This window comes from Babylonia areolata, chromosome 1, assembly GCF_041734735.1.
Source record: "Babylonia areolata isolate BAREFJ2019XMU chromosome 1, ASM4173473v1, whole genome shotgun sequence".
NCBI classification, from domain to species: Eukaryota; Metazoa; Mollusca; class Gastropoda; order Neogastropoda; family Buccinidae; genus Babylonia; species Babylonia areolata.
The window spans coordinates 38245171-38260524 of NC_134876.1; the positions used below are offsets into that span (position 1 = coordinate 38245171).

Consider the following 15354-nt stretch of genomic DNA (forward strand, 5'->3'; position numbering starts at 1 on the left):
CAGAGTTACATTTTCGTGACTGGTGCTTCTAGAGAGCATGGACGTTGTTTTTTTGTTTCTGCACTGGATTATATCTCTCCAAAGTAAACAATAAAGAGTTTCTGTATATTTTGTTAACGTTTGATTTTCTGTTTCTGGTAGAAACTTTTTTGGAAGACTTTCAAAATATTGCTTTTGCATGAAAAAAAGGAGAAAAAATCTGTCCGATTTAACAAACAACGAAGACGCTCATGTGGTATATTGTCTTACTAAAAACAACTCTGTATCTTACATTCAAGAAATTAAGATGAATTCACCAAATATTCTTGTGATTCTTGTGTGTCAGTCATCGTTCTTATGCCAATGACACTCAACTTCAGAAAAGTGATACCCCTGAAAATTTGTCCTCGCTCTTTCAGGAAACATCCGACTGCTTCCTGGACATTCAAAACTGGATGACTCTAAATAAGTTAAAGTTGAACGCGGACAAAACTAAAGCAATGATCATAGGAACTGAACAAAAACTCACTTCCATCACAATTGACACAAACTTGGTAGTAAATCCATCCGTCTTTCCAGCTCAGTCAGGAACCTCAGTGTTGTACTTGACAACACACTGTCCATGCAAAAATTTGTCAGCCAGACCTGTCAATCCTGCTACTGTCAGTTACGGCGCATCAGTTCCATTCGGAAATATCTGTCCACCGATGCAACATCTAGACTTCAACTCTCTATTGTCTGGTTTGCCTGCTTCATCCCTCCAGTCCCTCCAGCACATACAAAACTCTGCTGCCCGACTTGTCCTAAGAAAGAAAAGATCTGAGCACACCGATCCTCTTTTACAGCATCTCCATTGGCTCCCTGTCTCACACAGAATATCAAGTACAAGAACTGCACTCTTTTTTTATAAATGTATTCACAAATCTGCCCCTTCCTATCCCTGTGGCTGCCTTCACATCTACACCCCATCTCGCTCTCAACGATCGGCTTTGGATCCACTCTGTCTACACATACCCAGATTCAGATACCCCACTGTCGGCAGCCGTTCTTTCTCTGTCTCAGGACCTTGCATTTGGGATGAGCTCCCTCTTTCGCTTCGTCAGGTCTCCCCACTCATCTCTTTCAAGTCTGGCCTTAAACCCCACCTCTTCCCAAGATAGCCTCCCTTCCCTGCGTCTTCATTGTTTTTCAGTTTTTTTCAGTCTAGAGTTATGCATGTGTGTGACTGACTGGTGTGGAAGCCCTTTGATTTGTCTCTGCACAAGATTCAGCGCTATATGAATACTAATTATTATCACTATTCTGTTTGGTTTACATGAAGATATAATATGTGTTCATACATGTCACCTGAGGGCTCACCGTATTATTTTTACTTTGATATTGATATTGGTATGTGTGCACTTTAAGAATTATTTTTAATTGTATGCTTGAGTTTTATGATATTGATGTAATTTTGTCTTGTGAATTTAAGTAGAATTTCCAAGCTTTCTCAAGATATTTTCAACGGCAATGATGTACACAATAATTGATTCAGGAGTAATCCTTTGTTTACTAATGTCGCAGAAAGTCACCGTGCAATGTAATTAATAGATATGGTAAATGTTTGCAAAATATGTGCACTGCACTTGGTTTATATATTTATGAATGGTATTTATATGAAGTGGGTATATCGAAGGTCAGTATACTTACATATATCAGAAACAGGTAACAGCTACTGTCAGTGATTATTATTTTTGTTTCAATTTGTTTTTTGTTTTTTTTGCTGTATATGGATTTTTTTCACCTGCATTTTAAAGTATCATAGAGAATAGAATCAGATCACCAACCTATTGAACTACATTTAAGACTTGGAGACGGAATAAATACTACATGTACGCACATTGGATGAAAGCCAGATTACTGAAAAAAAATGTGTGGAATAGTGATTTGTAGGGTGCAACGAATTCTGATGAAACACTTCAGTTAAACGATCGAGCAACATATTTGATTCATTATGATTATATCGCTGTGTTGAACATGCTTAATGATTGCCTTAAAGTGCGTGCAGAATGTATGAAAAAAACCCAATCTAATCATGCATGATGAACAAAATGTCTGGTTTTACACGGAATGACGAGTAACCAAGTTAAAAGCGAGAAGACTACTTAGAACTTTTAATCTTACCAAAGAAAAAAGCGATGATGATGCATACTGTATGGCAAGAAGAGGGTAAGAAAATCTGATTAAAAAAATAAAAGAAATAGAATATAATGATTTGATACTTGATAAACTTATCTATGTGGTAAATAAACAAAATTGTTTTGGGAAACTATACATAAAATATCATTTAAAAGAAAACAAGTTCGAAACGATTCAACAGTCGATGACTGGTTTAGGCATTTTAAAAGTATACTTGAATAATAAACTTCTGCAGATGAAAGCTTTCTAAGCTTTATTATTGAAGGAAGATGAAAATGATAAAACCATAGTGATGATAATGTGATGGAGAGTAGTTCCATGAACTGACCAACATACAAAGACGAATTGTTACTTACAGGAAAATTAAAAAAAAAAAAAAGAAGGCAAAGCTGCAGGACCAGATGAAATTATTTGAGAATGTTGAAATATGCTTGGGGTGGCTGTAGTAGTGGCTGTTTTGTGGGTTTCTTTTTTTCTTCACAAAGCTTTTTAATGTATTGATAAAGGTATTTTCATGGAAAACTGGACAGATTCTGTTGTAATCCCTTTGTTTAAAAAGGGTGATAAAAATAACCCAGGTAATTACCGATGTACCTCTGTGTGGTGCAAGTAGCAAAATGTATTGTACAGTTATAAATAAGACCTCAAGAATTGACAAATGAGCACAATTTGACAGGTGAACATAAAGCAGGATTTAAAAGGGGTTATTCGGGTTATTCTGTTATTGATCACACATAAATTTACATGGTTGGCTTCTGTACAAAAACAGTCCTCTTTAAAATTATATGTTGCCATTATTGGCTCTGAAAACGATTACATTTAGAGAAATTTTTCAGGGACTATTCTTTTGAAAAACATACAGTATTTTAGGTTTAAAATTTTCGTTGTATTTATAGTCAAGCCAGAATTGGATGTCGTACTAAATTGACAGACTACTTCACTTGTAATTAATTTGGATGATTTATATCATCATTAGATGGTGATGTTGCTTCAATATCTGAAACTGTTATAGATTTACAAACACAGGGGAGGGGGGGTGGGGGGCATGTGATTTTTTTTTAAGTATTGTGATTTGGAATACTGTACACTGTCTGGGTATTGTGATGTATGTGACTGTTGTTTAATACTGGGATTGTTTGTTTCTTTTTTTAAATTTTATTTATTTATTTATTTACTCTTTTTTTTAGCGTTTTGATTAGTTTTAAGTATTTTATGCTGTTGATGCATTGTTTAAGGAGGGGGGGGGGGGGAGATTTATCTTAAATTTTGTGATCGTCTATTAATTTGGCATTGTGATGTATATGACCGGTTTTAAGTATTGGGGTTGTATTTTTAGTATTATGGTATCTTTTTTTTTGTATTGTAGTGTTAGTATTATGTATTGTGATCTATATAAAATGAGTATATTTAGTTATTGTGGTGTGTGATAACTGATATGTATTATGAATGTAATGTTGTGCACAGAAATTTTTGGGTGTGTCTTAACATACTTTTTTTGTTTTTTGCCCGACTTATCATCTGCACCATTTCAGTGGCATTACTCCCATGCCGCTCATTTCGATTCCCCCGTACACAGCCACACCCGGGTTCGTTTGTCACATAGTGCCGGCAGTCCACAGGGGACCATGGATGTTAGGTCACCAGGAGGCCACACACCAGAGGAGACCCTGCATTGCTGCTGAGTCACTTTGGTGGTGTTCGGTAGTGCCTGTTCTGAGTGAACCTAATTTGGACACCAACTTTTAAGCCCCCTACTGAGGACAATAATGACTTAGTCACGGAGCTAGACTGAGTGAGCGTCTCCCCCAGAGTGGTGATCGCCATCACGTCCCTCCAGCAACAGTCCCCCATGAAGCTGTTGACACTGAAGACGTTGACAAGACTCAGCCCAAGCACGGAAGTGAAGGGGTATCGAAACTGAGGTCACCATGAGAGCAGGGCATGAAGGGCCACATAATTTGGAGCTTTTATTTTATTATTATTATTTTTTTTTAATACTGATGATGAAGAAGGAGGAGGAGGAGGACGATGCTGCTGCAGCTGCTGCTATGGAGGTCCATTTTGGTATGGGACTACGTGACAAGGCTGTTCTCTACGCCTCCTGTCATAATGATATCCCGGCGTCAGCCAGGACCGAGTAATACAGACACTTGCAGTGTTGGTCAGGAAATTAGAGCAACACACCCAAAGACGCATCTATGAAGTGGATGATACTCGACTGTGTGGTCCCGGTCTTCCCATTTAAGCCCATTGCACACTCAACTCTGGGTAGGAGTTGGCCACGGGCCGAAAACCCCACCTCCGCTGGGATTCGAACCCACGTCCTACCAGCAGACAGTCCGTGACAGTAACCACTTCGCCATGGCGGCTGGTGTCTGAACATACTTAAGCGTTCAGTAGTCTGTTTGTACAGGGTTATGAATGCTAGGTTTTTTGGGTTTTTTTTCAGTGTTAAAATGCATGTTTTACTTGTCATTTTTTACTCACTTGTGTAAACAAAGTGAGTCTATGTTATAACCCGGTATTCGGTTGTGTATGTGTGTGTGTGTGTGTGTGTGTGTTAAACTTTAACATTGCCATTTTGTCTGGAAATGCTTCCACATACCAAATTTGGCTTAAACATAGTATGAAAACAAATCTTCAGTCATACCAATAATAGGTTGTAAGTCTCCCGAATTAAGCTGTACTCCCGGATCATTAACGGTTTATTTCGTTGAGATTCGTTCCGAAATCCGAAAATTCTAAAAACCGCTTCCCACTGAGAAGGTAGGTTGTATTTGGTAAGAAGAACATGACCTCGTTTTTCATGTTTACAATTAAAAGGAAAGAAATACATATTCTGGACAGAACACATACAATGATACTAACTACACCATCGACGTGTTTACTGCATATGAATGTTCTAAAGTGGACACTGGAATGAACATAAAAGAAAAATCGATCGTTTCATTCAGCCCGTTGTAGACTGGTTCGTGCAGATCTAGATCTAGAGAACTACCATGTGTTGCGATGTACTTGAAGTGATGGCAACGTCTTTTCCTTTACTGCTGAAATAAAACGATAATCGAGATATAATAAAACACACAAAGAACATGATTTAAACGACGTTATTACGTCCAATGCAATCAGGTCTATTTATCGCACGAAGAAGAAAACAAATGTCAGATGCACCTCAGCAGTGGGGGATTGCTTGCTTTGGAACTGAACATGGTTCGATCCCGCTCGCGTGCGTTTTCTTTGCTTTTTTTTTTTTCTCCAAAGCTTATTTCATAATTATATTTAACAGAACACTTTTTAACGAATTTTTGGATCTCTTTTTTTTTTCTCTACCCATGATTCCTTTACTGAATACTGCGTGAGGCACAAGTGAGTCTTGAAGGCTTTGCCTCTTTGTTTTTGATTTGTTTTTTCACAGTACAGTGTAATTTTTAAGCATGTTTTACATAGAAAGGCGCTTTATAAATTGGATTCTTCTTCTTCTTCTTAATAGTAGTAGTGTCGTGCAGCTTCAGCTCTACACTTAAATGTAAAGGTGAATAAAAGTAACACCATTGTATTAAGGAAAAGTGGATATTTAGATGCCAGGGAAAGATGGGCATATAATGGTACTGAAATGCCAGTTATTAATGCATATAAATACTTACGAATTTATTTTTATTTACTGGACAGAGCTTTATGGCAGCCTGCAACGATCTTTCCAGCAGAGCAAAAACATGCTCTATTAAGTATTATTCATTTTGCAAAAACTATCGAAGTCAAAGAGTAATTCTTTCAATACTTGTTCTGGGCTATATGACTAAAAAATCCAGCCATTGGTTCAGTATGGTGTTGAGTTACAGAAACTCTACAAAGTAGCATTTCATTGTGAAAAGGTACATTTATTTACATCAAAAATGTATTTACGTGTAGAAATACGAAAACTTCTAATTTTATACGTGGAGAAACAAATAGGTATCGTATTTATATAAATTTGGTAATGATATGCGTTAAAAACTGGCTATAATTATTCAAAATGCATGAGTCTAGATTACCTCACAAAGCCTACAAAATGTTATTTTATTTGGACGCAAGTGGTAAAATAAACTGTGGTGGTATGATAAAATTAACGAAGGTGTGGAGGGGACTTATGGTTGTCTTTGGATTTTTGAAGAAAGGTTAATTCTGTGTAGATGGCAAGAATGGGACCATGTAAATAACAGTGAAGGATTTAATATTTACAGAACCTTTTGTACTATTCCTGATGTCAACCTTTTCACTAATGAATTTTGATAAATGTTTAACGTATGCAAAGACAAGACTTTGATTGGGCATTTCTGCAACTGCAGAACATAGTTACCGTTAAGAAGTGCAAAGAAGCTGATTCATTAAGTCCATTTTGCCAGATGGAGAAAGAAAATGAAGTGCACTTGTCCTATCTTGCCCTGTCTTGCATGATTTAAGAGTAGGCGTACGATGCATACCATTGAAATATTATAAATTCACAAGACAGTTTATATTGTTACTCATAGCATTTGCGCATGAACAAACTAGTAGAAATAAGCATATTCTTAAGTCTTTGTGTAAGTGACTGAGCACGACTTACATATGAAAAACTTGTATAATTTAACTGAGTGCTGTTAACCAAGCATGCATGATATATGATGTGTATTATGTATTACTTAGGTGTGCATATGACAATCAAAAGCAGGTATGTTTCATGATGTGTATTATGTTTTACGTAGGTGAGGGTATGTTACTTAAAAGAAGGTATAAGATATCTATGTTGTGTACTATGTATTTATCACTTAGCTGGTTGTATGTCTTTTTACAAAGCATGATGCGTTGTCTATGATAACATTTTTGTTGTTGATTTTTCTTTCAAACTTTTATTTTTCTGACATCTTTTCATAAGGGGCAATGAATAAATGAATGAATGAACAAATAAATGAATAAACATTCCATCCATCTCTGTGTGTCTCTGTCTCTCACTTTCTCTCCATCCTTTCCTCTGAGCTCTCTCTCTCTCTCTTTCCAGACAATGGGATTTCTATACTAGAACAATGTCTACTTGACATTATTGAAAACCACGAGGATGCTTCCTTCATTTTGTGTGGAGACTTTAATGCCAGGACTGGTAACAAATTCCCAGAACAGGTTAGTGCTGACTTTTCCTCAGACGACACACAGGATGGTTTTCAGTTTGACTTTGACAATGGCCACGAATCGATTCCTGACCGTTGTTCACAAGATGCAGTGATCAATGACTATGGCCAAAAGTTACTCTGCTTGTGCCCTAATTTTGATCTGTACATTTTGAATGGTGTTTGCGACGGAGACACAAATGGGGTTTTCACTTATACGTCTCCCTCTGGTAGTAGTGTCATTGATTATTTTATTTTCTCCACTTCATTAAGCTATTTATCGCACAGAATGCTTGTAGAAGAAATGATAGACTCTAAGCATATGCCTGTATCATGTCCTATAAAGTGTAATAGACAAAAGTATAAAGGGGGAACAGATGCATTTATTTCTAGGTTCATTTGGTCTGATGACAAACGTGACGAATTCGTTTATTGTATCAATTTACCGGAAAATATTGCTTCTGTTGAACAAGCCAAACACCTGATTGATGAAAACATCAATAAAGCAGTCGACTTGTTTTCAGTTACTCTAAAATCCGCCGCTTCTTGCATGCTTGTAAAAAGAGGATGTGCTAGAGCCATAAAAGGCAATATTTGGTTCGACTCAGAATGCCATGAACATCGGAAGGGCACAAGGAAAGCTCTCCGTGAATTTTGACGTCAACAGAGATCCGATCCTACTGCAGATGGGCATGTGTATTTTGAGTCCAGAAAGTCTTACAGAAAGCTATTGGCTAATAAAGAAAGAGCGTACAAAGCAAAATGTAGAGCTGAACTTGAAGGGAATATTAATGGTTCCAAGCAGTTTTGGAAAAATATCAGACAATTTTCTAAGAAAAATAAACAGACTGGAAACATCTCAGATGATGAATGGTTACAACACTTTAAAGAGGTTTTTGGTGTGAATGACAATGATACGATAAATGACGATTTCACTGGCTTTGAACCTGGGAATGGGTCTGAAGAAAGTGACAATCAGGACGATGTCCTACTGAACAGTGATATAACTGAACAAGAAATACTCGATTCCATCCGTCATCTAAGAAACAATAAAGCAGCCGGCCCAGATGGCATTATACCCGAACTTTTTAAGCACTCAAGTGAGCTAATTGTTCCTTTTCTTTTGAAACTGTTTAATAGCATATTTTCTTCGGGTCAGTACCCAGTAGCTTGGACTGAATCGATTATTCAACCCTTGCACAAGAAAGGCGATTTACACAAGCCAGACAATTACAGGGGCATTTCACTTTTGAACATATCTGGAAAGCTGTACAGCCATATTATCAACAAGAGAATATCAACATGGGTTGAAAGTAAGGACATATTAGGTGATATACAAGCCGGATTTCGAAAAGATCATTCAACAATTGACCATATTTTTACGCTGTTCTCAATGGTACAGAAATATTTGCTTAAAAATAGAAAATTATTTGTTGCTTTCACTGACTTTCGTAAGGCTTTCGATTTTATTTCACATGGTAAACTGTGGCCCGTACTGCGGAAGTCTGGCTTAAAAGGGAAAATATTAAAAACCATTCAAAGTATAAAAGCTCGAGTACGTTGGGGGGGGTAGGGTAACCGAAGCTTTCCTTTGTCAAAAAGGTTTAAAACAAGGGGAGGTTACAAGTCCTTTACCTTTCTCTCTGTTTATAAATGATCTTGCAACGGACATAATCGAGAAAGGACGCCATGGTATACAACTGAATCATGATATGATTGAACTGTTTATTTTACTTTTTGCGGACGATATAGTGCTTTTGTCTGATACAGTTACTGTACTGGTCTGCAGAACCAACTAAATGTGCTGGCAATGAAGGCTTCCGAGTTAGATTTACACGTTAACCTTGATAAATCCAAATAATTATTTTTAGAAATGGTGGATACATTGCTCGGAAGGAAACCTGGACATACGAAGGTCACGACATCAAAATCGTCAATTCCTATAAGTACTTAGGTTTGTTTTTCAGCACTAGATTATCTTTTTCGAAGGCTTTGGATGACATAGCAATGAAAGCACGGAAGGGTGTAATAGAAATATTTAGAACGTTATGGAGACTTGACGATTTCTCTGTTAGTATTTTCTTTAAACTATTTGATTCACAAATAAAACCAATTCTGTTATATGGCTCTGAAATCTGGGGATTAATGCAAATTTCACCAATAGAAAAAGTGCACATGTTTGCTTTAAAAAAACTTCTTAATGTGAGTCCAAGATCACCAAATGACATGGTGTATGGCGAGACAGGTCGTTACCCTCTGTATGTATATTCCTTCTTGTCATGTATAAAGTACTGGATCAGACTTACAAGAATGGATGAAAATAGACTTCCTCGTAAATCTTATAAAATGCTTCTATCGCTATGTGATCAGGACAAAGAGTGCTGGGCATCTTCACAGCAGCAGCAGATTTAGCGTTTATCGACATTTCAAATCATCCATATCACTGGAATCTTACTTTACAGCAGTTAAAAATAAACACATAAGAGATGTGCTTATAAGGTTTAGAATAGGAGCCTCGGATATCCGTACACACAAGATGAGATTTGCTTTCGTCAGTCCAAACGACCTGAAATGTCCACTATGTAACGCTGGTATTGAAGACGAGATACACACTTTATTTTACTGTAAATCTCTTAACGATCTGCGACATAAATATATTCCATGTTGGTACACGAAACATCCCTCTGACAAAAGTTTAGAATTCATAATGCATGACACAAAAATCCTTCATGATCTAGGTCGCTTTATTTATCACTCTAATAAACGTCGTGCTGCTTTATTATGATAACGGGCACAACCTGAGTTCTGTTATGTTATACATTTAAAACAACGAACGTACATGTTTAAGCGGACTTGCTCACGATGGAAGGCATTTACCTTTTGGAATTTTCGATTTATGTGTTTGCATGCCCGGTTTTACAAAATCGAGTCTGCGCGCGCGCGTGTGTGTGTGTGTGTGGGGGGGGGGGGGGGGGGGGAGAGATGTGGGAAGGGGTGTGGAGGTGTGGGATGGGGGGTGTGTGTGTGCTCAACATTGTAATGGGTCAGAAGGCCTTCTACAATAAAACATTTCTGAGTTCTGAGTTCTCTCTCTCTCTCCCCCTCTGTGTGTTTGAGAGGGGGACGTCAACAAGCACCATTTGTTGGAGGGGAAAAAACAGACAAACCGAAGTGGGGTAAACTGATGTAAATGTCCATGCCTCCTCACAATATACTAGCATTTATATTAGCTTTGCAGGGAGATTTGCCACATTCTTGAACATGGTTTTCCTTTTCTTCTTCCCGAATTCCACTCCTGAACTTCTTCTCTTCCTTGTGTGTGTGTGTGTGTGTGTGTGCGTTTGCACGTGTGTACGTGTCTGCATGCATGCATATGTATATGTGTGCAGATGCCGAGAGTTTCAGTGTGACCTGATCGCGGGGCTGACGGTGGGACTGACAGTAATCCCCCAGGGCCTGGCCTATGCCGTTATCGCTGGCCTCCCTCCTCAGGTACTTTTTGCAGTCTTTTATTGATTGATTTATCCCAGCTTTCATCTGTCACTTCAGTGACATTGCCCCCAAGCCGTCAGTACCAAGTCCCCACCCTTCCCCCCATCTCCCACTCATTCACACAGTCTGTTACACCTAGGTTCATCTGCCGGCAGTCCACAGGGAGCCACCAACGTTAAGCTGCTATTAGGCCACACACCAGTCTGTGTGTTGTCTTCGTTGCCCACCTGCCTGTCACTTTGCGAGTGTGTTGATACAAGGAGGATTGATTGTGAAGATATGAATATGAACCTGTAGCTTCCACTTTCTTATCTCTCCTTTCGTGTCTTTGTGTTGCTACTCAGTTAATGTGGTGGTGATGACGCGCGCGCACGCGCGCGCGTGTGTGCATGCATGCTTGTGTATGTGCTCACTTACATTCTTTAAATATCTAATGAAAAAGACACCTGTTCAACGATCATGCCTTTTGGTATATCGTAACTTTCTAACTAATCTGAATTGTTGTCACTGTGTTAAATCTTTCCTTTCCGTGGACTTTTTCTAGACCATGTGGTAATGCTTCTTTATGTTAAGGTTGTAACTGCACGATTGCTGTGGAAAGATAAAAGCCAACACTGGTAGATGCGACAAGATCACAATCATTAGAAACGAGTGGAAATGGGAAGGGGAAAGGTCAGAAATAGGACACTTGCCTTGACAGCAGTGTAATCTATGATCAGTCTTTAATCTGAAAGTGATAGCTCTGCAGACATCACTTCAACAGCAAGTTGACAGAGGCTTTCCGTGCCAGTGAAATCTTCTCTCATAAAATATGCCATCATGAGATAAAGACTTCAGTGGTTTTGTGGACTGTTTTGAGATGTCAGTTGGTAGAACAGCAGAGTCAGCACATTCTTGTTATCATTTTGCCTGGCTGTTCCCATTAAATACCTTTTTACCCTGATAAAACGTGATATGTGTTGTTCTGGTGACCATGATATGTCCAGGAATCCACCCCACCCCAACCTTTACTTGAGCAGCGAAACCAAGATCCAAGCCCAGAACGTTTGACCACAGGTGGTCATAAATCAGTTTCTTTTGGTAACACCTTGACCAGAAAACTGCCCACAGAAAGCAAATAAAATGAGACAGGTGAAGGTGGTGAGAAATGTTCTTTCTAAAAAAAAGCATGGAGTCAGATCTGAGATAAATCCCCTTTAGTCCGAGCTATAACCAGAATACCCGGCATCTTGAGTTATTGCGTAAAGTCCAAAATGGCCGCCACCACATTCGTAAATTACTTATTAATATGAAGGACGCATGACGCATAAATGTAATTGTTTCGTACCTGATATTTTTCTCAGTCAAGAAAATGATTCAGAAAACCAAAATAATCAAGACTTTCTGAATCTTACTGAATTTTATCATATTTTATCATGCTTTAAAAGATTTTTGTTTTTCCAAGATGGCCGCCACTGGAAGAAGGCGGCACTTTTCTTGCACATGATCGGCGTGCAATATGAAGTCAATAAAACTGGCAGAGTGACTAGAACTGTTGATGAGAAGTCGCAAGCCTTTTTTCCTTCGGGGGTTGTAGCATAAAATTAATGGTTGTATGTTTAGAAAGTAATCAGATATAAGCATGAACAGTCGATCGTATCGAAAGCCATTTACTGATGCTCACATTTCGTGCCCCAAACTTTCGGGCATTTTCTTTTCTATTTCGATGGGTTTGATCTATATGCTGCTGTGGGATCCCATTTCGGTGATCAGCCCAGCTGAGAGATACAGATACTTTTACTGGATGATCCTCGATTGGTTCTTCCAGTTTGAGCACACTCAATTGTGGTTGGGAGCTAGCTGGGCACGGGCCGAACAAAATTTCCACCTGCTTCTTTACAGCGTTTGAGGATTTCTGCTTCGTAATGTGTGTGTGTGTGTGTTTCCTCGGGTTTCAGTTCGCTTACGACAAAGGTATGCCTTTCGCCAGTTGCCGGGATGTTTCTTGCCACTGGTTGTATTGCAATTTGCACAACAAAAAAACAATGTTTGCTGAAACCAAAGGAGTCCGCCCTGTGTAAACAAAAAGAACGAACTGACCCAGAATACGGACCATTTCAAAACTTGGATCTAATTACCTTAGTAATTAACTATCAGTGTGTTCTAAGATTGTTTATAAGTTGTAACATACCTCCTGAAGTGTAAAAAATGTGGGAACTGGCGTGTTTGGGGGAGACGGGGAGGGTATGCGTATGTCGAGCATCTGCTCCATTGAGGGAGATGTGATGTAGCTAAAGCTCCTCTCAGTCTGTCACATACACTCGTGACCTCCAGCCCCTTCCCTACCCCCCACATACAGACACTTAAACACGCGCTCACACAGACACAAACATACACACAAACACGCACACACACACACACACACACACACACACACATTGATCTATGCTGTGACCGAAAAACATTGAAAATGCCGGTCGACAGTGACACCACCACCACCATTCACACACACACGTACACACACATAGACACACACACTGATCTAGATCTATAGTGTGATCGAAAAACAATAAAATGCCGGTCGACAGTGACACCACAACCACCACCACCCGCTCACATACACACTCAAACGACACACACACACACTTTGACCTAGATCCTTATTGTGGCCTAGATCTGTATTGTGATAGGAAAAACAAATGAAATGCCGGTCGACGGTGACACGCCACAATCACACACGCATACACGCGCGCGCACGCACGCACACACACACGCACACACACACACATGTGATGGAGTCTCCCGTCGGACCGACGGATGAGTAGGCAGGCAGGCTTATCTGTCGGTGTGTGTCTTCATATGGGAGAAGAGGCCGATTCTGGATGCGCAGCACTTCCCACAGGTGTTGCAAGGGAAAACGTCTCCAGAAGTTGAGCCCTGCTTCCTTCGCTCACGCTTCTCCTTAATGGCCTCTCTAGGATCTGGAGGTTGGAGACCCTGTTTTGCCACTTTATGCCGAGGATCTTTCGTAGGCATCGCTGGTGAAACTGCTCAAGTTGTTTAATGTGACGGCGATACGTCGTCCATGTTTCACAGCAGTACAACAAGGTGGTCAGCCCAACAGCTCTGTAGGTTTTGATTTTGGTGCTGAGCCTGATGCCTTTGTTTTCCACAGCCTATTGTTGAGTCTGCCAAAGGCGGAGCTGGCCTTGGCGATGCGCATTGTCACTTCTGCATCAAGGGCTCCGTTGCTGCATATGGTGCTGCCCAGGTTGCAAAACTTGTCGACTGATTTGATCTCTGTGTCATTGATCTTGATTGCAGGTGGGGGAGAGGCACTGGCATTCCGTGAGCTAGCTGGTTGGTACATGGACTCGGTCTTGCTGAGGCTGATGATGAGTCCAAAGCGCCTGCAGGAGGTTGAGAACCTGTGCATAATGAACTGCATGTCCTCATGGGTGTCTGCAGCAAGCGCGCAGTCATCAGCGAACAGGAACTCTCTCAACAGTGCCTCAAACACCCTGGACCTGGCATGGAGTCGCCGCAAGTTGAAAAGTTTGCTATCTGTGCGAAACTGAATGTAGATGCCCTGGTCACAGTCTTGGAAGGCGTCAGTCAGCATGACAGAGAAGAGAATGGAGAACAGTGGGTGCCAGGACGCAGCCCTGCTTCACTCCATTTACCACAGCGAACGGATCTGACATGTCAGTATTTTCCTGTACTCTCACCTGCATGCCATCGTGGAATGACGCAGTCAGCTGGATTAGGCTCTCTGGGCAGCCGAACTTTAGGAAGATCTTCCACAGACCACGGCGGTTCACCGTGTCGAAGGCCTTAGTCAGGTCTACAAAGTCCACGTGGAGCTCTTTGTTCTGCTCATGGCACTTCTCTTGCATGTGGCGTTTGGCAAACACTATATCACATGTTCCCCTGCCTGAGCGGAAGCCACACTGTGCTTCAGGGATGACTGTGTTGGAGACATGGTCAACCAGTCTGTTCAGTATGATGCGGGCGAAGATCTTGCCAGCGATGCAGAGGAGAGAGATTCCACGGTTGTTATCGCAGGATGTTTTGTCTCCATTCCGTTTGTAAATGTGGACAGTTGAAGCATCCTTGAAATCCTGAGGGACCTCCCCTCTCTCCCAGACAGACTGGAACAGGGCGGTCAGCTTGTCTGTCAGCACCTCGCCTCCATACTTGTAGATGTCAGCCTGGATTCCATCCGCTCCTGTGCTTTTCCTGACGTTGTCAGCTTCCGGGCCTTCCGGGCCTCGGCCTTGGTGGGAGGGGCAGCTAGCGAGTCATTGACTGGTAGCTGTGGGAGGGCTGCAATTACCTCGTCAGATACGGACGAGTCTCTGTTGAGGAGGGTGTTGAAGTGCTCTGCCCAGCGGGCAAGGATGTCTTTCTTGTCTGTCAGGAGGATGGTCAGGTCCAAGGCTCGGACAGGGGTTGATCCTGTGACTCTTGGCCCATACACAGCTCGGAGACCACCATGGAAGGTCTTCATGTCGTGAGCATCAGCAGCGGACTGAAGCTCTTCGGACTTTCTCTCCCACCAGGTGTTCATCTCACGCAGCCTCTTCTGTACGAGTTGTTTGGTTTG

The 15354-nt window shown here is 40.6% G+C and overlaps 1 protein-coding gene across 4 annotated transcripts in view; it reads left to right on the forward strand.

Moving 5' to 3' along the window:
* Positions 1 to 15354, forward strand: part of LOC143282666 (sodium-independent sulfate anion transporter-like) — a 205400-nt gene that overhangs the window by 106656 nt on the left and 83390 nt on the right. For all 4 annotated transcript variants that reach the window (XM_076588336.1, XM_076588360.1, XM_076588344.1 and 1 more), the window contains one exon: positions 10667 to 10769. In XM_076588336.1, coding sequence (XP_076444451.1) covers positions 10667 to 10769 — 103 coding nt within the window. The remainder of the gene's footprint in view (positions 1 to 10666; positions 10770 to 15354) is intronic.